Source organism: Papaver somniferum, chromosome 2 (genome assembly GCF_003573695.1).
Source record: "Papaver somniferum cultivar HN1 chromosome 2, ASM357369v1, whole genome shotgun sequence".
Lineage (NCBI taxonomy): Eukaryota > Viridiplantae > Streptophyta > Magnoliopsida > Ranunculales > Papaveraceae > Papaver > Papaver somniferum.
This window is the reverse complement of record NC_039359.1, coordinates 97015638-97038479: the sequence shown is the minus strand read 5'-3', so window position 1 is coordinate 97038479 and position 22842 is coordinate 97015638. Positions and strand designations below refer to the sequence as shown.

The 22842-nt window shown below is 36.3% G+C and overlaps 2 protein-coding genes and 1 long non-coding RNA gene across 8 annotated transcripts; 1 reads left to right on the top strand and 2 right to left on the bottom strand.

The window, feature by feature from the left end:
• Positions 1-8713: 8713 nt before the first annotated feature.
• On the top strand, positions 8714-9303 carry LOC113353742. Its single transcript, XR_003361500.1, has 3 exons — positions 8714-8744; positions 8825-8902; positions 9008-9303. It is a non-coding gene; the product is annotated as an uncharacterized LOC113353742 (long non-coding RNA).
• A 2525-nt stretch (positions 9304-11828) lies between these two features.
• On the bottom strand, positions 11829-16013 carry LOC113353741. 2 transcript variants are annotated; one of them, XR_003361499.1, is made up of 5 exons: positions 15800-16013; positions 15154-15304; positions 14428-14543; positions 14246-14356; positions 11829-12121 (listed from the first exon to the last, which is right to left on the bottom strand). XR_003361499.1 is itself a non-coding variant. In XM_026597246.1 (4 exons), the coding sequence occupies exons 2-4, from the start codon at positions 15275-15277 to the stop codon at positions 14246-14248; spliced, it is 351 nt and encodes a 116-aa protein (XP_026453031.1). In that variant the 5' UTR covers positions 15278-15304; positions 15800-16013; the 3' UTR covers positions 14086-14245. The 2 variants fall into 2 exon arrangements, 1 of the variants encoding a protein (XP_026453031.1); XM_026597246.1 differs by lacking the exon at positions 11829-12121 and having other exon boundaries at positions 14086-14356.
• A 101-nt stretch (positions 16014-16114) lies between these two features.
• LOC113348497 (DNA topoisomerase 1 beta-like) lies at positions 16115-22593 on the bottom strand. Of its 5 annotated transcripts, none has more exons than XM_026592293.1 (16): positions 22454-22593; positions 20110-21581; positions 19782-19976; positions 19538-19618; positions 18935-18994; positions 18720-18814; positions 18457-18613; positions 18245-18370; positions 17937-18017; positions 17763-17853; positions 17547-17680; positions 17372-17440; positions 17203-17292; positions 16978-17093; positions 16723-16891; positions 16115-16522 (listed from the first exon to the last, which is right to left on the bottom strand). In XM_026592293.1, exons 2-16 carry the CDS (start codon positions 21544-21546, stop codon positions 16454-16456), a joined length of 2970 nt encoding a protein of 989 aa, XP_026448078.1. In that variant the 5' UTR covers positions 21547-21581; positions 22454-22593; the 3' UTR covers positions 16115-16453. The 5 variants fall into 5 exon arrangements, with proteins under 5 accessions (XP_026448078.1, XP_026448079.1, XP_026448080.1 ...); XM_026592294.1 differs by having other exon boundaries at positions 22253-22576; XM_026592295.1 differs by having other exon boundaries at positions 20110-21599; positions 22454-22556.
• Positions 22594-22842: the final 249 nt, after the last annotated feature.

Here is a 22842-nt window from a genome sequence, read left to right as displayed (position 1 = left end):
GTCAAGAGAGTGCTAACTGCATCACCAATATAGATGACACAAATTAGTTTTCCATATTTCCATACTATCAACAATTATGACAACATATTTAGCTAACCTTAAACAAATTATAGTTTTCAGAAAGAAGAATACAACTCCATTATTTTCCTTTTGCTATTATACTCCAATCAGAGGTGGGATCCAATCATTAAGGTCCCTAAAACATGCTTTACACCCTAATAAATAACTTTAAAACCAGTACCAATGTCTGAGTGTGTTGCTAAAAAATTAGGGACATCAGAAAATACCTTCTGTTTGACATTCACCCTCAATCACTCCTTTTCGAATTGGAAGATTTGTTATACAAATACAGGAAAAGCAACCATTATAATGAGAACTTCAGCTCAAGCATCAAGGATACAATAATTCTCCACGCCTGCAATACAGTTGAATCAAGTTCTATATAATTAGAACTTCATCTCAAGTTACAAGCAGTAAAAAATGACAGACAGTACAATCCCAGTAACTTCTAGAAATCGAATTATTGTTTCCAATTGGTAGTACAATGTACCAATAACCTCTACGCTCAATCTCCAACAGACTTATATTTAGAACCCAAAGTGGATTTATTAGTAGTTACAGTTTTTCAAAGAGTGATAATCGAACAGGTTCAAGATATGCATTCCCTGTAATGGACTATTGGCAATTACCTTAGACTCGCGTAGATCGACCAATGACAGTTTTGCAGGCGTTCCCTCTACACCCCCACTGCAAGAAATCCCACTTTGTTCTTAGTGCACACATCCAACTTCAACCCCTGTATTTTGAGAAAAACAAATAAGAGAGAAAACAAGGATTAGAAAAAGGACTTCTAGCAGTGATCAGGTGATAACCTTAGGCATAGGTTTGATTGATAAATGTGTTGATCTCTTAAGTAGATGAATATACAGCTGGGCATACATACATGGGAGACCCTGCGTTCTGCAGCTGCTACCAAGTACTGCCTGACCCTTTGTCTCTCCCTCTCTGAACCCAGAGTGCAGCCATCTCTCTGCCTGATATAGTACTCCTGTTTCCCCACATACAACAGACAAATCATTGTTAACCTCAATAAAAACCTTCCAGTATATTCATGATCATTTCATCACAAATTCATTTACATCTAGTAATAGTACCTGGACAGCAAGGGAACCTCTAGAGCTTATGGCAGCATGAAACACCACGTACTCCAAATCTGTCAAAGCTAAAAAACACATAATTGACTGATTCGATATAGAGTAGAAGATCGAAAACTTAGGGAATCTTAAAGATTGATTTTATTGCTCATAGAATGAAAACTAATACAAAGAAGAAACAAAACCAAACTAATTGAACACATATACCAAACCAACAAAATAAAAGAAAGAAACTAACTTAAACTGTTGAGCATGAGTCTCGTAAGTGACGAACTAAAACAGTAAAACCAAATTTAACTTAGACTACTGATCATGAGTGTCCGTAACTGTGACATTAAGTCCTAAACGATTAAGCACATCTTGTTGGAATAATGCCTGGTTTTCTTTCATTTTCCGAATTTCTTCTTCTTGTTTTCGTACTTTCTCACGCAGTTCTTCAGTTTCTTGATTTGACTGCAGAACAAATACATGCCTTCTTGTTTTTTTCTTTTTAAGGACCTCAGCACAGATGTCGTCTTCATCTCTAGGTTCCGATCCTTCTTCCATGCTTTGCTCTTTGAGAGCGAGCATTTGATCCTACACAAAGATCATGTATAAGTAATAAGAAGAACCTAAACAGATCCCAGAAAAAAGCCATTTATGTTTCATGGATGATGCAAGGATATAGTATGAACAAAAACGGTGCAACTTAACATTTGACACCTTTATTCACATGATGATAACTTACATATCGGCTGCGTGCCTCTTCGCTCAGCCAGATTCGATTGTTAGTCGTTTTATCAATCACGCGAGTGTGTGTGTCATGGAACACTTGGATAGGGGAATAATTTCCCGATTCCATACTCTGTTTCATGAAGAATAAGATCCAAAACTTTTTAGCAATTTCATGTGTTACAATAGATCATACTATTCAACTAACCAGAAATCGATAGTTAGGGGTACAAATGAATACCTTCTCATGACGCACAACAAATGCCATGGAACCACTGCAATGGTTGTACTGAACCTTTTCCCTGTTTGCGGATCCAGCTAACGACCGTTTCTGCAATTTCATTTAAATTATCAATACATACATTAGTAAAACATTTTTATAGCCACCAAATCTAAATCAGTGTAATACGTTAAATTCAGGTGAAGAGAAGTGGTTGCAAAGCCACTCCCACTTATCCTGGGGCACATCTTTGTATGGCTTAGCTTTAATTTCTCAATGGAATGAGAGGAATCGACCAATCTCTTGAAATATGAGGACATCAAACTCCTATGACTGTTGTACTTTTTGCCCATTGATCGGTGTAGGAAATCCCAGAAAAAGGGGACGCTGAGGTCCACCCAGAACTTGTCCTGCAACAAGATAAAAGTTAGGATCTCAAGTCAACCTGTAGTTTACAAGTAAAATATTGTACACGATTAAACATACCTTAACCCTTTCCATTAAGGCTTCTCTGTCATGCAATGGAATATTTTTCCATGATTTGTATTCCATGATATGTTGAAGCACACCGCCACACCTGCAGACTCTTTAAACTTCACGGGCAATTTTCGATCCTTCGTCATCGCTTGTAGTCTCTCAAGCCCGACTCCCCGACTTATTCCCCTTGTATTTCATTTTTTGGTAGTTGATTCTTGAAAAAAAAAAAAAACATGTTGAAAATGTCGATAAGCTAAAAAATCACAGAACAAACAAACATAACATAACAACAATATTTGATATTTCAACAATATTTGCGATTTTTCATACCCGTGGAAGCAGTGATTTGGGGCGCCATTTGAAATAGGACAAACTGAAAAGAAACGTACAGGAGTGTAAGCAAAATAAAAAACCAAGGATTCTTCAAGATAATCAAAGTCCAAACATTCTTGTGGAAATAAAAAGACAGCAACATGACAAATGGCTAAGGAAATCCACGAACGAGCAGCTATGTTCAAACTCTGAACCATGGTCATGCTTCATTTACAAAAGTTGGGTGACAATACTTTAGAAAAACGTCAACAACCACATTGTTAGGAGACATCACAACTGCAAATCCTATAGATGCACTATCCTATAGTAGTGCTGCCTCTCAGCTAGTCAGCTTAAGCATTAACCTAATAGTTGGTTAATAAAAGGTGCTGCCTCTCAGCTAGTTTAGCTTAAAACATGGACCTAATAGTTGGTTAATAAAAGTAGACAAGAAAGTATAATGCTACAGTTTTGTAGTCACCATATTGACTCCTTTGCTGCCTACTTAGAAGTACCATTATGAACATCAAAGCAAGCAACATCTTCTTAGGGAACTACAGATGTAAGTATTCGGGATTGATTTGATTCCATGGAAGAGGAACCCATCAACAAACATACTGAAAAACAAAAACAGATGTAACTAATTGGCATTGATTTGATTCCATGGAAGAGGAACCCATCAACAACCATACTCAACAACGCAAAAGGCTAAAGAATCACAGATGGATATTGCTCACAATCAAAGTACCAAAAAAGTAAAATTTCAAACACCAGATTTCCATCACCAAGTAGGGAAGCTTGAATAGATTCATTGAAGAAGAACCCATCAAGCAATCACAACACAGTTGAAAATAATAAGGTTTTAAAACCAAAATTAAGGAAAAATGTAAAAACGTATTGTAAAAGAAAAATATAATGAGTACCTTAGGATTTTGAAGAAATAAGTTTCTGAGAAGATGAGATGTGAATGTTCCATCGATGCCTCTGGGTTTATATAGCCTGAATTTTGGATGAAATTCGAAACCCAAAAAAAATTAGCGCGAAGCCTCCCGCCAAACTAAAACCTCAATTTTCCTCGGAAATTAGTTGCTTGATTTAGGAGAATCGTTATCTAGATTTATTTTGGAGGGAGTATGAAATAGATACCGGGAAAGAATTAATTTTGCTCAGTTTTAATCGGAGATTAGTTACTGAATCTGGCAAAATCTATATGCAGAGGAATGAAGATAAGAAAACTTCTTAATATGGAAGATTTCATTCTCAATCTGGAGAATATCTTAGGGTTTGGGAAGATGAAGAAAAGAAAACACTGACTGAGTAAACGAGGCTTTTTTTTCTCTTTCTTTGGGTTAGGTAGGGACGAGAGAAAAACCATCAATATTCTTTGGCACGAGTCACACGAGTCGCACGACATATTTAGTTGTCTTTTTTTTTTTTTTTTATGGAAATCATATATGTAGTTGTCTTAGGGGCCATTTTTCTTAGACTTATCATGTATAATATATAAATAAAAAAGGGTTATTTTTTATTTTTCAAGCATCAAAAAGAGATGGATTGAATAAAATGCAACAAATATTATTCTTCAGAAACTTTGTGTGTCACTCTTCGTATTCCTCACTTTCATGTCCGTTTATCCCATTATAACAAATTTTGTTTTTGTTTCTGGTTGTATCCTAGAAGTAAAAAATGTTTCACGACCCTTTTGACGTAATGCTAGAAAATATTAGGTTAATTAGTGTTATGAAATTGCTTGCTCTTTAAGTATGATGACAATTGGCATCAGAAATTATGTTTTATGGTTCGTGTATTTTTTACAAGTATGATGACAATTTTTGGGTATCAGAATATTCAAATTGTCGGTCAATATGTCTAGTCGAATTATTCGAATATGTATTGATGCTAGTATGTTGTTCTTGTTATTTTTTGTTTCTTGATGTATTTGCCCTTCATGTAACCTTTATTTGAGATTATTAAGGGAAAATGGAAGTTTTCCATCAAAATAAAGAAAAATTCTGGAATTATTGGTCACATTAATGCACAGCTTGGCTCCAAGTTTTAGATTATGGGTCATCTGCAGGTTCCATGTTATATAATAAATTTTGATTCTTTATACATTTTTTGGATTACAACGACAAACTTTGGACCACAATATAAAGTGATAGATTTTAATTGACATCTCGATTTTAAAAATGGAATAATTGATACTCTCTTTCAACCACTGATATTGCAGCGAATGATATCGAGGTATTACCACTGCTTAAAGGATGAGGTCCAACAAAGAACAACTACCCTTCGAATAGCCAAGGAGAAAACAAGCCAATGTTGTAAGAGCCTGCAAGCAACATCTTTCCAAAAGAATTCAGGAAAGAGTTATTTTTGAGAAATATTAAATGATTTTCGAAGTTTTTCGACATGAATTGAGTCCAAAGTTTATCTGTCAATCGAAGAAAATTTAGGAAAGACATGAAAATTAAGTTGGCTTTACCTCAGAGAAAATATTTATTTGTTATGTTCTATGCCTCATCTGGAGGTATATATGTTCAATTTGTTTTGACGATGCACAATTTAAACAGACCATTTCATTTTGTTTGATACACAGTTTATATTTGACTGTGAGTGTGCTATATCTACTGGCAATATGCATATTCCAGTTTGGAAACCTCCAACTGCTATTTGGCTATGAAAGTCAACTTTGATGCTTCTTTTATAAATGAGCATTCAATTTCAGTTGTCAATGGAATAATTGCTAGATGCATTGTAGGTATATTGCAAGCAGCAAAAAGGAGGTGTGTCTAAAGAAACATGCATATCCGCAATAACGTCTCTCGCCATATCATGCCGAAATTTGGTTTTTTAGAGCCCCACTAGTATTTCTTTTTAATATAAAATACTTTGTAGGATAAAATTGAAATATAAAATATAATATCTTGGATAGATAAAATACGATGTAGTGAGATAAAATAGGATAAAAGTGAGATAAAATAGAATAAAGTAAGAAAAATATTAGTAAAAAAACTGAATTTGCAGTGGGCGTTCATGCTAGTGACGCCAGAGATTGTGCTAGTGACGCCCGCGATTTTGCTAGTGACGCTCGCGTTTCTTCTTGGCTCGCGCATTAGCAGGGATGCCGTGCGTCCTGCAACAGACGCGCGTCTGATGGTGTGACTCGATGTTCAAATGAACAGATCTGTTCATTTGAACATCCATTTTCTGAGTTTGTTCATCCCATAGTGGGATCAAAATGAACAAACTTAAAGTTTGTTCATTCCATAGGAATTCCCTAACTAGAGCTCAAGCGTTACGTGAAAAACAGATCTCGGCCAGAGGGTTCTATTGCAGAGGCCTATATTCTTAAAGAATGCTTGACATTTTGCTCGATGTACTTTCGTGGGACTGAAACCAAATTTACTCGACGCGAACGAAATGACGATAAATAAAGGGATCCCCGTTACCGTAAGGGAAAGATATCTGTTTTTGCTCAGAGTGCCCGTCCTGTTGATGCAAAAACTGTACGTCCACTATCAGTCGCTAAAAGGGAGAAAATTAATTGGTTTGTTTTTGCTAATTGCGAAGAAGTCAAACCTTACTTGGAGTAAGTGCTATTTTAAATTTATCTCACATCATAGAAAAACCTTACATGTTTAGTTTTTTTCTCCAGTGGGTAGGCTACCTGCATCTAGAATTCATCTCTATTTACGTTTAGAGTTATTAGAAAGTTTCAGAGGATTCTTGCTAATGGCACAACTGAGATATATCCACTATAGCTACATCCATACAACCCAATCTGAACTCGTATGCCACCAATAACCCCAGAACAATCTAAACTGATTTTTTGTTGGAAAAGAAGATAAAAAAGAGGATTTGGTTGTGAATGCAGGAAACATTTGAACGAGTTGACAAAAGAAAGTAAAGTCAATCTAGTTCGGAGGAAAAGAACATTGTTTCCAGAATGGTTTAGAAAACATGTGAGTACATATTTCTGAGCTACTACTGCTGATAGTTTCTCACGGTATACATCGTTTTTCGTAATAACTTTGTATATAATATTGTTGTCGAATTTTTGTTTTGCAGATACAATATCTGCACAGCAAAAAAGAAGCCACTGATGAAATGCAAACTTTAGCTTGGGGATTTGATGTCAGAGTAAACTCGTACGCAGTGTGTAATGTTAATGGGGTTAAATATCATACTAAAGATCGTGAAGCTCGCAGGACAACTCAGAATAGTGGATTGTTAGTTGATGCGGAACATGAAGGAAATGCAACTGAATTCTATGGCACCTTGACTGAGGTTATTGAGTTAGAATATCAACATGGATATCGAATAGTTCTGTTTAAGTGCGACTGGTTTGACGTGAGCCCGAACAAAAATAAAATTCGAAAGGATTACGATTTAACAAGCATAAATGTGAGCAACATGTGGTATAAGGATGATCCGTACGTTCTTGCATCACAAGCACAACAGGTATTTTATGTTGATGATCATAAAAATGGTGCAAACTAGAAAGTTGTTCATAAGATGGAACATAGACACTTGGGGATGTTCCGGAGGTGGATGATCTGGGCGTGACTGTTGACGAGGCGTATCGGCAAGGTGGGGATTTACCGGTATTATCTACATTTGAGGGAGTGGCTGATGAGGGTGGGGATGATGTTGAAGAAAATGAACTTGATAGAGAAGACGTCCAACCAGATATGGTAGAAGTGAATGTTAACGATCCCAATGATGATTTGGTTGAAACATATGACGAAGATGATGAAACATTGAATGAATACAATAATGACATTTTGGATGCGGACGAGATAGAAGTGAATGGTGAAGAAAGTGATATAGAGTGATCATAGTGTTCTTCGCTTTTTAGTTTTTTTTTCTTTTTTTAAGCAGGCTTATAAGTTAGTCTTGAACACCATGTGGTTTTTATTTTACTACATTTAATGATAGGTCCACTGTTTTCATTTTAACACTTTATGATCAATAGATTTTAGTTTTTTTGTTTAAACCATATTGTCCTTCAATTTTGATTATAATTCAACTGGAAAATCTATTTTTTCTTTTGACAGAATCTGGAAAATCTATTATTATACTGAATGTTTCTTATTATTAAGGTGTACCAAACACTGGTTGGGTTTTCTGTCGATTTTACACTGGTTGGGTTTGCTGCCGATTTTACACGATATTCTCTCCAAAAAAGAATTTTACACGATCTTATTATTAAGGTGTACCAGAACTCATTAACTTGGGCCTATAACAAAGGAATTTTACACGATATTCTCTCCAAAAAAAGAGATATTTACAAGATATTTTATCTCGCTTTTAAAAGAGAGATTTCAGCAACTTTCCATACATGTCGCTCCACACTCAATTTATTAGGAGATAAATTTGTCGCTCCACACTCAATTTATTAGGAGATAAATTTGTTCCTCAAAATACATCTAATTTATTAGGAGATAAATTTGTTCCCGAAATATACGGAAACAACGCACCTAATTTATTAAGAGATAAATTTGTTCCTCAAAATACACGGAAACCACTCAATACTTTTCTAAAACATAGGAAACATAAAGATCCTAATAAAAAGTATAAGAAATCTCCAAAATCTCTATACAATTTTTTCTCCATTGTTTCTCAGTTTTTGAGTTCAATTTAAGTCAACAACTGCTACTGCTCAAGTAATAAATCTCCCTCTTCTCGTTGTGCATATCTTTTGGATTATACTTGTTTTTAATCTCGTTTGTATGTATCTCATTGTTTATTTTTCTTTTCTTTTTTTTTCTTTTTTTTTTTTTTTTTTTTTTTTTTTTTTTTTTCTTTTTTTTTTTTGCAATGGTCGTTTTCAAAGGCGAAAAAGGAATTGAAGAATGACTTCTAAGGTATTATTAGCATAATAGTTACTATTTGTTATAATTATACTTTTTTTAGATATGGGCTAATGATTTTATCATTGTTGTAGAAACGACAGGTAACTCTCTCAAATAGGGGCCAAAAAGTTTACACAGGGTCGAGGTCATTCATTAAACACCACAAAATGGTACATATATTTCACTACTAATTATTATTCAAAAAAAAAAAACTCTATCACTTGTAATTTATACTTTTGTTTCCAACTTATGAGCCTCTCTTTGACGTGGAACAGAAAAAAATTCCGGAAGAACCCACACTTTTTGAGGTCTATAAAAAAAAACATCATTCAAGGAGAGCAAAGAGATGATATTTACAATGAGGTTTTTGGAAGAAGATTTAAAAGAAGAGACATGAGCATGCCTTTTGAAGATTTGATTGGAAACCTAGAAAATAAAATCTGGAAGATAGAAGCAGATTCCGAATTATTCAAACTAGAGATATCTATTCAAATGTTGAACCTGGATGAATAGTTCAGAAAAAGTTATGAATACACGGTTTCAAGTTTTTAGTGTTTAGAACTAGATGAATTTCAATTTATTTATTGTTTTTAGGCCAATTTCCAAAGTAATGGTAATCTCATATTTACATATTTGATTTAATAAAACTTAAATATTTTGTGCTCAACATATGCTATGATTTTCTTGGAATCTCACACTCTTGGGTGGAAACACAATGCGGAGAACGTGGAGAAGCTGCTTGGAATATATTGTGAATTTCACACACCTTACCATGCATACTTGGAGAAGCTTCTTCACGTTTGTAATTAACCATCCAGTTTAAAGAGTTCAAAAGCGCACCTGAATTAACGACCGAGTGCAAGTATCCAGTTCAGGGTTTAACTTGTACAAGTTTGTTCACGGAACCGACAAATAAAACATCCGAGAAGCATGAACAAGAAGGAACATATTTATCCAGATTACCGAAATCTCTTGCTGGAGGAGCACGACCAGTGAAGTTGTTATCTTCAGCTATTTGAAACTTATTAGTTGTGCCAATCCAATACACTTCATAACTGATCAGGTGGCCATCCTTAGAAATCCCAAGTATTGAGCACAGAAAACCGGAATTCTCTTTTCCCCTATACAGCTCCAAGCCGTCGACCATGGTATCCTGCGAAATCCGTCTGGAGATAGACTATTGCTTTGGAATCAGTTCAAGTGATTTATAAGAAGGAACATTCCCGCCATGTTTTGAAGGACTCACCTTCAAATCTAGTAAGTACTGCGAACGTCCATCCCAACGAACGATGTAATTTGACTCCTTCTGTGACTTGAATTGTTTAGGCCATAAAGCAAGAAAATTCAGAAACTTCACATAACAACTGAGGTTATTGAAGCTTGGATTTGGCATAACTAGATCGATGGGAGTATTAGAAACATCAAAAATCTCAGAATATTAAGGTAGATTCTTGACGTCGTTATCGGGTTTCTCTTGAATATGCACATTCTTAGGGATAGAAACAGAAGTGATTGGAACAGAAAAATCAGATGAGTGTGGGTGCTCGATTTCAGCAACACTAGAACTTTCTTCATTGTCGTTATTTTCTTCTTCTTCTTCTAAGATAGGCACTTGGGTATCTAGCGCTGGTGTAGGATCTTCAAAATATATCTTCTCTCGGAAACATGCAAGTATCTCATCGAATTCTTTCCAAAAATCTGACTTTTCTTTTTCAGTCCATCGTCGTAATGGTGCTGGTTCATGTAATCCCATTAAACGATGTATTCTGTTGTCTTGACGAAAATCAAAACTATGCAAATTTTCATTATAAACAACACCTAAACTCGAAATCCAAGGCTAGGGGTGTAAATTTTGCTCGGCATCCCGAGGCCTAGTACCGTCCGCCCTGTCCCATGACAGCCCATGGGTGACCGTGGCCCTTTACGGGTTGGCCCGACCTAGCCCGTTTAAATAAGAGGGCGGGCACAGGCCACACTTCAAATTTTCTTGCCCGGCCCAATACCCTCCCTATTATCCCGTCAATGCTACCCGCCATGTTAGCCCGCCAGTGTTATCCATTTACCTAGCCTAAGTGATTGTTCTCATTTGTTTTATCCTAGAATATACTTGGTACATATACTTAATACAGTCAACCCTCATAGTTTTCATATGTATTTCTTAACTTTTATTCCATTGGAGTCTAATTTTGTTAACCATATAGAGAAAATATTGAGCAAAATCTAAGGAAGTTTCCTTTTCTGATGATTCAATTCAGGAAAAATTATAGGAAGTTTGGTTTATCTTATTCCCATCTCAATTCTCGTATTTGATTATTAATTTTAAGTAAAACTTGTGTATTATTACTACTTTCTTTTTATTTTTAACAATATATATGTATAATATATATATTTGTTTGTCATATTCAAGGCCCTCCCGGCCCTACCCGCCCGAGCCCAAATTACAAAACAGGCTTGGGTAGGCCATGGGTACTAACTGTAGATAAATAACCCTTCCCGCCCGGCCCTTTTAATTTCATGGATAAGAAATGTTCCGGCCCGCCCTATACCGTCCCATTTAATAAATAGGTCGGGCTGCCCGGCCCGGCCCAATTTACACCCCTAGCCAAGGCTGGCCTAATATCACATGAAAATTTTATCTACAAGATAGTTCACAATAAGCAAAACTGATATACTTATCGTTCTTGAAGGTAAATTCAATAAGACCGCCAAATAAGTACCATTCGTCGTAATTCTTTTTCTTAAAATAGTTTGCTGCTCCAATAGATATATAGTTTTTCGGACTTGATGGATCAATAATAAAGTCAGTGATCGTTCCATCTACTCTGAATCTAGTACGAAATTCTTTTTCCATAATGAGGAACTTGAAAATTAAGGCACTCAATGGTGGCTCTTAACCGTGGATAGAAACAAATCCAAGAAACTCAAAAGAGAATCTCAACTGTGGCTCTGATGCCACTTGACGTAGCGGAAGCGTATGTTTTTGGATCAAAGATCCGATAAAGATAAAAACTAGTGTGAGATCAATAGATTCACAAAAATGATGATAAAATAAAAGATAAGTTTGATATTAATCAAATAATAATATTGGTTGTAGAATTGTACATATCTGCTATGTCTATGCCTTCTTATATAGGCTTTAAGGATTCTAAATATAATTAGGACTAGAAAAGGAAATCAAACCAAACTAGGAAACACACTAAAACTAGGAAAGGAAATCCTAAATAAAGAAATATGATAGGAAGTTCTAAGAAGAACTATAATAGGAAATAGAGTAGGATGTCCTACATCACAAATTCTTACAGCTCACAATGTATTCAACAGCTTTCTCCACATTGATTTTATCCAAACGGTGCAATAGCGAGAGACATGAAATTGCGATATAAGAAAACCTACATACAAGGAAAAACGATTGTCACAAAACAAATATTTCATTTTGTGATATTTTATTACGCTAACTAGAAGTAGGAAATACCGATTGGTCCTAAGAATAATATATTAGAGTTAGTTTGGTCAAGTTGACCCAGTCAACTGTCTATTTGGACAATACCCACGCGGGATGATGTCATCAATAATGTCACAGTATGGCAAAAATTCTCTTTTTTCTCTTTTTTCTCTCTCTTAATAAAAATAAATAAATAAAAACTTAAAACTTAAATATCTCTTGAACCATATGTCAAAAAATGATAAATTTTTTATATTCGGAAAGCCCTCGATGATAGCTTTCCAACGAGTACCATTGTCGCTATGTTTCGGAATTTTTAATTTTTGCCTTATTTTTTAGCTATAAAATGAATTATTATACGAGTTCATTCTACAAAATGAACTACTTTAATGAACTATTATACGAGTTCATTCTACAAAATGAACTACTTTAATGAACTATTATGCTAGTTAGTTCATTCTACAAAATGAACTACTTTGGATTAAATGACATACGAGTTATTCTACAAAATGAACTACCATACGACTTCATTCTACAAAATGAACTGGTATAATGAACTATTATTACGAGTTCATTATACAATATGAACACATATCACGAGTTCATTATACAATATGAACTACCGTTTACGAGTTCATTTTATAAAATGAACTACCATAATGAACAACTATTACGAGTTCATTCTACAATATGAACTACCATTTTTAATTACTATTACGAGTTCATTTTACAACATGAATTATCAATCCTGCAAAGTGAACAACTATTTTGAGTTCATTCAAAATTAAGAACATCTATCACGAGTTCATTCTTCAATATGAACTATAATAATGAACTACCATTGCGACTTCATTCTTCAAATTGAACAATTACTATGAGTTTATTCTACAAAATAAAGCTAGTGTATACGAGTTTATTCTACGAAATGAACTGCTATAACTAGAATGAACTATCATGTTATAAAATAGTGTTCATTCTCGAATATGAACTACTATTATACAAAAAAAAAAAAACTCTGAAACATAGCGACAATGATACTCGTTGGAAAGCTATCGTCGAGGACTTTCCGAATATATAAAATTTATTAATTTTTGACTTATATTTTAAGAGATATTTAATTTTAAAACTTTTATCTATTAAGGTTTAGATGAGAGAGAAATTAGTAGAGAAAATAAAGAAGAGAGAGACTAGGGCTGCACAAACCCGACTCAACCCACCGACCCAACCCACACCCACCTGAAATTACCCACACCCGACCCAACCCACCTAGGAGCGGGTCGACTATGGGTCACAACATCAAAACCCATAGTATTGTGGGTCGACTATGGGTCAAAGCTTCCCTCACTCGACCCAACCCACCTACCCACCTAAATATTTCTTAGTTAATATTAACCCTTAGATTACCTATCCTAGATGAATCACAGCCGTTGAAGTAGTGATATATAATGCCTAAACCTAAATCGCTAACTTCACTTCAGTCTTCACTTCTTCAATCACTTCCTTGAATAGTCTTTTATCTTCTGAGCTTCGAACAATTGAGCTCATTTCTTGTACTTTGTATGCACTTTGCACCAACTTCTTACTTCTCTGGATTATAATTATCATTTGTTTACACTTGACTTGGGGTCAGTTCTTTAATTGTCATATGTAAGAGTTTTAGGTAAGTCTGTAACTTTTTTTTTTTGATGCAATGTAACTGTAATGTGTATTTTACGGTGGGTAACCCACCACCCACCCGACCCAACCCATTGTAATGTGGGTCGGGTGAAAACCGACCCATTGTTATGTTGGGTTGGTTGTGGGTGACAACTTCTGTTACCCACCATCAGTGGGTTGGGTGGTGGGTGAGGCCAAACCCGACCCAAACCGACCCATGTGCAGCCCTAAAGAAAACCAAAAAAATGATTCACCTAAAAAAGTGATTTTATTTTTAGGATACTTTAGATATTTTTAGAAGGAATGAAAATAAGAGAGAGAAAGAACGGTACTTTAGATATTTTGATATTTTTAAATAATTATGGACCAAATGGAAAAAGTAATTTTTGAAAGGATCAAATAAATGTGGGACCACCTAAAAAGGACCAAACCATATTTCACCCCAAATGTCTCCTGCACCTAGTATCAATTTCACCCCAAATGTCTCCTGCAAATGATCCATCTTCATTTTGCAGTCCGGCGATGTCTGACCTTCAAATCAAGGGAATCAAGAAATGAGTGGATATTCAAAGCAGTTAATATAGAACAAAAGGATACAGTTCGATAGCTTGTCGATGTCCAGAACATCGAGCTTGTCAAGGAGAACCAAAACTTGCACAGCACTAAGCGTGTAGAGCATGTGGGATCATGCCCAATATTACCAGCAAAGCCACCTGCACAAGAGAAATGGAGGATAAACCAGGGCTGCACAACGGGTAGGGTGGGTAGGATATGGCCTATACCCGCCACCCTACCCGTTTACCGGCGGTTAAGAAAATCTTTACCCGCCACCCTACCCGCCAAATAATGGATAGGGTAGGATACGGTTAAAAAACTGGCGTGTAGGGTAGGGTTGGCGGGTAGGAGTAGGGTATGTGCACTCCTAGGTAGAGTGGGTAGGATATGGCCTATACCCGCCACCCTACCCGTTTACTGGCGGTTAAGAAAATCTTTACCCGCCACCCTACCCGCCAAATAGTGGATAGGATATGATAAGGTTAAAAAACTGACGGGTAGGGTAGGGTTGGCGGGTATGGGTAGGGTATGTGCACCCCTAGGATAAACCATACTTTTTTGACATACTGCTATCTTATTGGATCTTCCAATAGAGGGAAAGTAAGGCACTGTAGATTAGACTCTTGTCTAAACAGTTATATTCAGGATAATCTGTGGATGACCATAGAATAACTTAGGTCCACGCTTGGCGTTTGGGTCCAATACAGCCAATTGAAGGGTACCCTTGAATCTAGGGAGAATAGATTGCTAAAAGCAATAAACACTAACCAGACTCATGTTGGCACTGCATAACCCATGAAACAATCTCATCTCGATCCACAGCTCCAAGCTTTCCCACAAGATCAAGAGTGGTCAAACCCCAATATGCACCGCTCATTCTCAGGTGCTCCATCAACACAGCTTGAAAACTATCCTTTTCCTAAACACAATTAAAGGCAAAAGGTCAAAGCTGATTACAACAGCAAATTCCAAATTGGCAAACATATACTTATTTAGAATCTATGAACCTTCTCGACTGATATAATACATGTTTCTCCGCTGCCAGTTCCTCCATATCGATCAAATCATATAAATACCAATCAGATAAATACTTTCACAAGATTCTTGCTACAATAAAACACCTATTCAGCTATCCTTTCCGTAAAGGAACACACACGAAAAAATTTTCCTGGAAAAAGCTGAGTAAATCAAGCTAGACTCTGTCCTTCTAGACCTCGGTTACGTGGTTGTATCTTAAAAAGCTTAAAATGTATCTGAATTAAGACATACGAGTAACTTTACTTTCTTAATTAGCTTTTCACATGAGCAATTTCACAAACACAATGTCAACATACAATATTAATCAATCGTGATGTTTGAAATTTGATAGCAAAATTAAGTAAAGATAATCAAACGAAGTTGGATTCACAAATACCTGAATCAAGCACCAAGAAGAAGAAGAGCTGATGAGAATTTAAAACTTAAAACTGGGTATCGTTGGAATGGATTTTAGAAGATAAGTTAATAGGTAATGTAACCTAAGGATGTTTGTGCTTTGGTGTAAGAATTTCATCTTCAAGTTCCATGCCACCTCAATATTTTGGTTGATCATGGAAGTGCAAGTATATTGATGGAACCCAACACGCCAACAGGAGTCACAAAATGCATATACATTTTGGATGATAGCCCGTCATTTGAGTGGCTTTAATAGAAACATCATATCTTGTATGATCTTCTACTAGTGGTAGAGTGATAGTCATCATATCTTGTATTAATTCACTGGGAAGGAGAATATCTAGATTAGTTTTGAGAGAGAACCGCAAAATGCAGTGAATTCTAATGTTCTTACATTAAAGGGAACAGAAATGAGAAGAAAAAGAAACATGTTATAAGAAAAATTAAAAATTTGGGCCCCAACAATTTAAGGCTCTAGGCAATGGCCTAGTCCATAAGACCTCTGCGGGAAAAGTTCCCATACATCTCCTGTAAATTCTGCCTGAGAAGAGTAGAGAAGGAATGGAAAAATCCAAGGTGGAAAGGCACGGCCTGTCTGCGACTAAAACTCAGGCAAGCTCTGTTTACCAAAATATCAAAATCTGAAACTAGGATCCACATCCATTGCCCAAGCAAACTTCGCCAGAAGTGACTTGTTGAATATCTGTCAGAAGAACGATGAGCAGCATTAACTCAACTAAGCCTTGTGTGGGATACAATTAGTACGATAACTTGTGTAAAAATCCTAGTATTAAGATGATCAGAATATTTCATGTGGTCTGGAAAGCAAATTAAGAAATTATAGACAAGAAAGTTGTCGGATATGAAGGACAACAGAATTTGAAAGTTGAGATAATAGCTTACCTTTTCAATAGGAACTTCATGTCGCTTGCACCAAGCAACTGAAATTCTAGGATCAAGATAATTAATCTTAGATGTGCCCAACGCAATGGTTTTAAGCTCCTCTTTTGTACTAATATCACGTTCCATTTTCTCAATCCTCTCATATATCTTATTGATCTTCCTCTGTATTCTGCGGATTAAATCACAGTGATGTGAGATAAAAACTAAAAAAGATATTTATGGCGAAGTTCAACATGACTAGGTCAGTCTTCTTACGCGTCAGGGGCCAAGTTCCTCGGCACAAATTCCTCTCCTTTATCATCCAACCTCGGAAGTAGAGGCTTTCCTTTTTTGGTTCTCTCCAAATCCTTCTCCAGGACATCTATCTCAATCTATTCAAAACCAAGAAAGAGATGTTTGAACATGTTCCTCTTAACACATTTGAGAGAAAAATCTACGGCCTGAGTATATCATATTACAAAGTGGAAATACGGTTATTACCTTCAACTTCTGTATATTGCCTTGCAATTTTCCCACTTGTGCAGTGTGGGACTTTGATTCAGTACGTTGATGGTTACATATAATTGCAACCTGCAAAATGCAAACCAGAAGCGGAAATCAATAAAGACGAAAAGCCATTTCTTCCTAGCTGCGGATACACAACCCTTACCTCCTTGTTTGCAAGGTTATAAACGACAACTTTCACTCCAACATCACCATCCTTGGTATTTTTATGCAACTGCCATCAATCAAAACAGAACTCAGTGGCCAGAAGATGCACATCAAAATTTCAAGGCAAGAAAAGAAGTAAAGAAATACATGGTACCCGCCTTGGAAATTCTTACCTGGTCATCTAAAGTAATCGATGCATTGTAGGTACGAAAGACTTTTGCAGTGAGTCCAGGCATGAGTTCCTTAAGATGAGCATTCAGTTTACTAGTATCAAGCTTGTCGAAAAGATCTTCGCCATCATTTTTTCCTTCATTAAAAAAGAACAGTCATTAGCTCCAGATGCAAAGAGTGAAGAAAAAACAGCTTAGCTAACAAGGAAATACACTCACCATTTTTAAACTGTCCGATTGCTTTGTACACTGGAAGCTCGACATCAACAGTATTTAGATATCTAATGGAATCTTTACCAAGGAAATCAAACTGGATGAAGAGAGAAGTTCAAACGTTATCTCCAGCAAAATAATTATAACAAGTGGAATATACTTCAAGAAATTCACACCTACCTCTAATTTGTTTGGAGGGACTAATTTAACATTTTCCACTTTCAGCGTACAGCAACCAACTGTATCAGCCTCGTCATCATCCTGCATAGGCCAAAAAATGAAGATGGTGTACATTCATAAGTGTTTTTGCCATTACACGATTGCTTCAGATCCAGTACAGTAAATCAATAACCAAAGAAATGTGGAACCACAACAACACAGTATATCAATCACCTTTCGCATATCCTCACTTAAACAAGCCATTCACAAAGACAAAAATAGATCATAAGTTCATAACAAATACCCGAAGCACACAAAATACAGGTTACCTTCTCATTTCCTGCCCTGAGAGCCAACTTATCGATAAGGTACGTCGCGACTGCTATTTGCCGTTTCCCAAGATCTTTATTTGTGAAGTCCTTTGTGTAATTTGCTCTAATATCATGAATGTAGTCCTGCAAACAATATTGATGCCGCAGCTGTTAAAAGTAGCAGACAAACACTAACCAAATACACCCAAGCTATCTCTACAGCCCTGTACCTTTAATAATCTAGCTTTCTCATACTTCTCCTTGTCGCTTTGCCCTTTCAGTGAACTACTAGCAGCCAAGAAAACATACTTGAACTCTTTTGAATTGATTGGATCAATCCAAAATGCTAACCATGTAACGGTATTATCATGTTTAACTTCTTTCCACCTGTCAAGGCACCACAATATTTCAACAGTCAACTGCCAAAATAATGCCTTTAAACCACACCATGAATACAGTTAGAGAATTATATATAGGAGTTGAATTCGAGAACCTTTGACCAGGAATTGGACACTCCGGAATTGGCACCCCTTTCCCAATATTTATTGTAATGTCACTCGGTCGAATGCGTTTTTTCAATTTTCCCATCTGAAAACCAAATAACCCACTGTAAATAAAAATAAAAAAATATCTGAAATAAATAGATGCGTCCAACTAATATGGCATCCCAAATTGTCAATCATCCTAGAAAGCATCAAATAAGAGAACCTTAGGATGCTCTCCACGGCCACGAAACAACCCAGGTGGTTCCACTCTGAAGTTTCCAACCTGTGATTTTATTTGTCAAACAGAAGGGTCACCCCAAAAGGTTTTAGAAGAATTAGTAAACATGGTTAAAAAAACAAAAAACATAGTGCACAGTAAAAATTAAGTAATAATATACCTATAGATTAAAGAAAATTCTGCATCTTAAATATATGCAGAAGAACATTTTTTTTTCTGAAATTAGAAAATGCTTATTAGAAAGAGATGTTGATGGGACATCCAAGCAAGCAGTAGGTACTTTGTTATGCCTAGCATTCAGATAGAGATACTCAACATATCCTAACGTGAGGCGTGCCTTAGTTAACTTCACCACATTCACAAATGAGTTTATATAGCATAGTTAATACTTAATAACGGTATGAACTATCTAGCATATATTGCCCACAAAGATAGAAGATCTATGAACATCAGGATAGCCGACTTCAATAAATAAACAAATAATTAAGAATGAGGAATAAAACACATGATCAATGCTGGAATAAATAAACATAATAAGTTTAACAGATACTTGCTGATATAACTAAAGCATGAGGGTACGAGCTACACCTTCTCTTTCACACCATCAACAACAGCCCACATGTACTTCTCCTCTTGCTTCAATTTTTCTTCTTTGGCAACCCTCTTCTCCTGTAGGAACCGTCAATGCTTAGTCCACTTTTTCAAGAAGTATGAAAGAATATGGCAGATGAGAGTTCATACACAAAAATAGAACAAAAAATAAGAAAGCAGAGAGAGAGAGAAAGATGCACCCAAAAAACATTTTGCTACTAAAAACTAAAGGCATGCTTACTTCCGTGGTCATTTGTTTTCTCTTCTCCTTCTCAGCCTGATGCCAGTCATAGATAGGGGTGAAATCACAAAGCTCAAACTTTTTAATTATATGATTTCTTCCGAGTATCCCTCTCCAATCATTCATGAAGTTCTCCACAAATTTCTCCTTCATAGCGAACTCCGTGTCTTTCATCACTGCGAACATTGTTGCAACCTGCATAGAAGGGAAATTAAAACTAAGTAAACGATAACTGCAACAATTCACAATTAAATAGCTTGAAAATGAAAAATGTTGCCACATTGTGATTTTATCATTCTCGAAAACCATCTAAAGATCCTTAACTCACCTCCTCCTGTTCAGGAGTCAAATCAACAGGTTGTCCATTGTACAGCATCTTGACACCATGAGGCTTGTAGTCTGGAGGGAAAATAACACCATTGTGCTCTAAGGTAGTCCACTTTTGTCCATCGCCGGAACTGGGCTGTAGCTTTATAGACTTCGAGTATTTTGATTTCTTTACTATTTTCTTTGATTTCTTTGACGTTTTAAGTGAAGAGGTAACAACCTTCGTTATTGTTTTCTTCTTTGGTTGAGATGTACCTGCCGACACAGCTGCCTTCTTCAGTCTCTCGGCAATTGGAACATCATCATCGTCATCATCGTCATCCTCCGTCTTGACTTCAGCTTTCACAGACACTTGTTTTGCTTTAGCTGCAACAGATGACTCTGATAGTTTTGGCTTTTTAGCAGAAGAGTGAGTTGGAGTACTGCTATCACCTAGCGGCCTCTTGTTTAACAATTTTGGGGAGTTTAACTTTTCACTTTCCTTCTTGATAGAGCCATTTTGCTTCGCTTTGGAAGCTAAAGGTTTCTCTTCGATTTCCTTCTTAACAGACGGCTCTCCCCCTGACTTCATCTTAATCGTTGCAGACAAAGGACCCTCATCTTCAGAATCTTCTACAGATCTTTTACTGGAACCGTTCTTAACAGACGGCTCTCCCCCTGACTTCATCTTGATCGTTGCAGACAAAGGACCCTCATCTTCAGAATCTTCTACAGATCTTTTACTGGAACTGGGAAGGTGTGGACTACGAACCTTAGCAACATTGTGAGAGTTGCTTTTCTGCAATGCTGAGGTGGATACCAGAAGTCTGGCACTCAAGGGCTTATCATCGTCAGAATCCTCAGAATCGACATTTGGTTTAGCAGGAGGTTTATTCAAAGGCTTCTTTTCATTATTATTTATTCGTGAATTTTGCGTAGGCGGTTGTTTCGGCTTCTCTGGTACGGAAGTTGATGCCTTTGGATTAGCTAAAGGTGACTTGAGTGGTGCTGATTTTGAAGATGAAACCATCTTTCCCTTTTGCAAAGTTGAGTTTTGACCATTAGGAGAAGCTGTTCCAGGACTAGGCCTTTCTGATGGCCCACGGTGTTTTTGAGATGAATCATTACGTCTTTGAGAAGAACCGTCCTGTCTCTGCGAAGATCCATCACGTGTTTGAGAAGATCCATCCTGTCTTTGAGAAGATCCATCGCGTCTTTGAGAAGATGCGTCCTGTCTCTGAGAAGAACCATCCCGTCTTTGAGAAGATCCATCGTTCTTCTGGGAAGATCCCTCGTGTCTTTGGGAGGATCCCTCATGCCTTTGTGATGATACCTTCTTCATTTCGGAGTTTACTTGATTCTGCTTTGGTGTTACCTTGGTTCTTCTGAATACAATTGGCTCATCATCATCGTCATCCTCTTCTTGTATTTTAGGTGTCATGCAAGTGTCAACAGCCATTGCTAGACTTTGTAGTATTTCTGCATGTATATCCACTGCATCAAATATTTTCACTGCATCAGTTACAGACGAAACAAACATTAAATCAGGATAAATTCTAATCAATCTTCATCTCAAGCAAAGGCAACATCCATTCTGCATGTGATGTATTTTTCAAAGATTACTATGAAGAAGGAATACGCTCCTTATACTTAATTTTGTGGACATTCTTACCAATAAAAAGTTCAGTAACACCTTTTCGTGTTTTCCCTTTCGTAGTGAAAGTGCATGTTAAGCTAACGATAATATAATGCTGATAAAAGTGAAATCTGTAATAAGTGCTCAAAATGCCGATAAAGAAACCTTTACTAAAGCAGCCAAATCACTACAGAAACCTAACCAAACATCCCAACTAAGAAAAATCAATGAAACAGGACATGTCAAAATCGCTAAAATCTACACAACATAACGAAGATATTTCCTCAGAATGCATTACCCAAAGATACCCTAACAGAAACAGTGCTTTCCTAGGTCAAATTTTCTTAACAAATACATTACTCAGCTGAATAACAAAATGCATAAATTCCAACATAACCCACAGAATCATATCATATCCATAATAAAACAATAACTATGAAAGTTTTACCAAATTATAAGTCCCAAAAGAAACTTAAAACCACAAAAGCAAGCATAAAACCAATCTATTTCAATAGTTTTTCAAACTTACATGAACAAAATGGCCCTGGAAGAGGGGTTCCAGTAAAACTAGGGTTACCTAAAAAATTGAAAAGATCTTCTTCGTTTGAAACAGATTTAGGGTTTCATACTTCGGTTCTATGAAGAGCATTAAATTCAACAACATGGATTAATCAAAAAAACACAAAAATTTCCAAGTTCAAAAAAAAAAAAAAAGCAAAGAACCTTGTACCAAATTTTTTTATTTAGGGTTCGAGAAGCTTAGGTTTTTGTTCTTCTTTTTATGTTTCTTTTGTTTTCTTATATCTTCTCTCTTCCCCTTCACTTGCCTTCTTCTCTCGGGTTCGATCTCTGTCTTCTTTTTCCTACCAAAGGAAGCAAGCTGTGTATATCTCTTAAAACTTAAATGACGCGAATGCCCTTGCTATTATATGACAATTACAATGAGTACCGTACGATGGTACGGGGATATATAGAACCCGGAACAGAGATTGCCTCGGGTCTGGAAATGGATTACAGTTGGACCCGATTTTACACATTGGTTCTAATGGCAGTTGGGTCACAAGAAAAAATCGTTCTTCCTTTTTTCTTTGAACTAGTTTTCACCCGTGCGATGCACGG

Coding starts and splice junctions, on each gene's coding strand:
- LOC113353741 (XM_026597246.1), bottom strand. CDS start 15,277: ATGGAGCACCTGAGAATGAGCGGTGCATATTGGGGTTTGACCACTCTT. Junction 14,544..15,153: donor GCAGTGCCAACATGAGTCTG/GTTAGTGTTTAT, acceptor TCTCTTGTGCAG/GTGGCTTTGCTGGTAATATT. Junction 14,357..14,427: donor CATCGACAAGCTATCGAACT/GTATCCTTTTGT, acceptor TTTGAAGGTCAG/ACATCGCCGGACTGCAAAAT.
- LOC113348497 (XM_026592293.1), bottom strand. CDS start 21,546: ATGGCTGTTGACACTTGCATGACACCTAAAATACAAGAAGAGGATGAC. Junction 18,995..19,537: donor TTGATGGTGTGAAAGAGAAG/GTGTAGCTCGTA, acceptor ATAAAATCACAG/GTTGGAAACTTCAGAGTGGA. Junction 18,614..18,719: donor TGTCCAATTCCTGGTCAAAG/GTTCTCGAATTC, acceptor GTGCCTTGACAG/GTGGAAAGAAGTTAAACATG.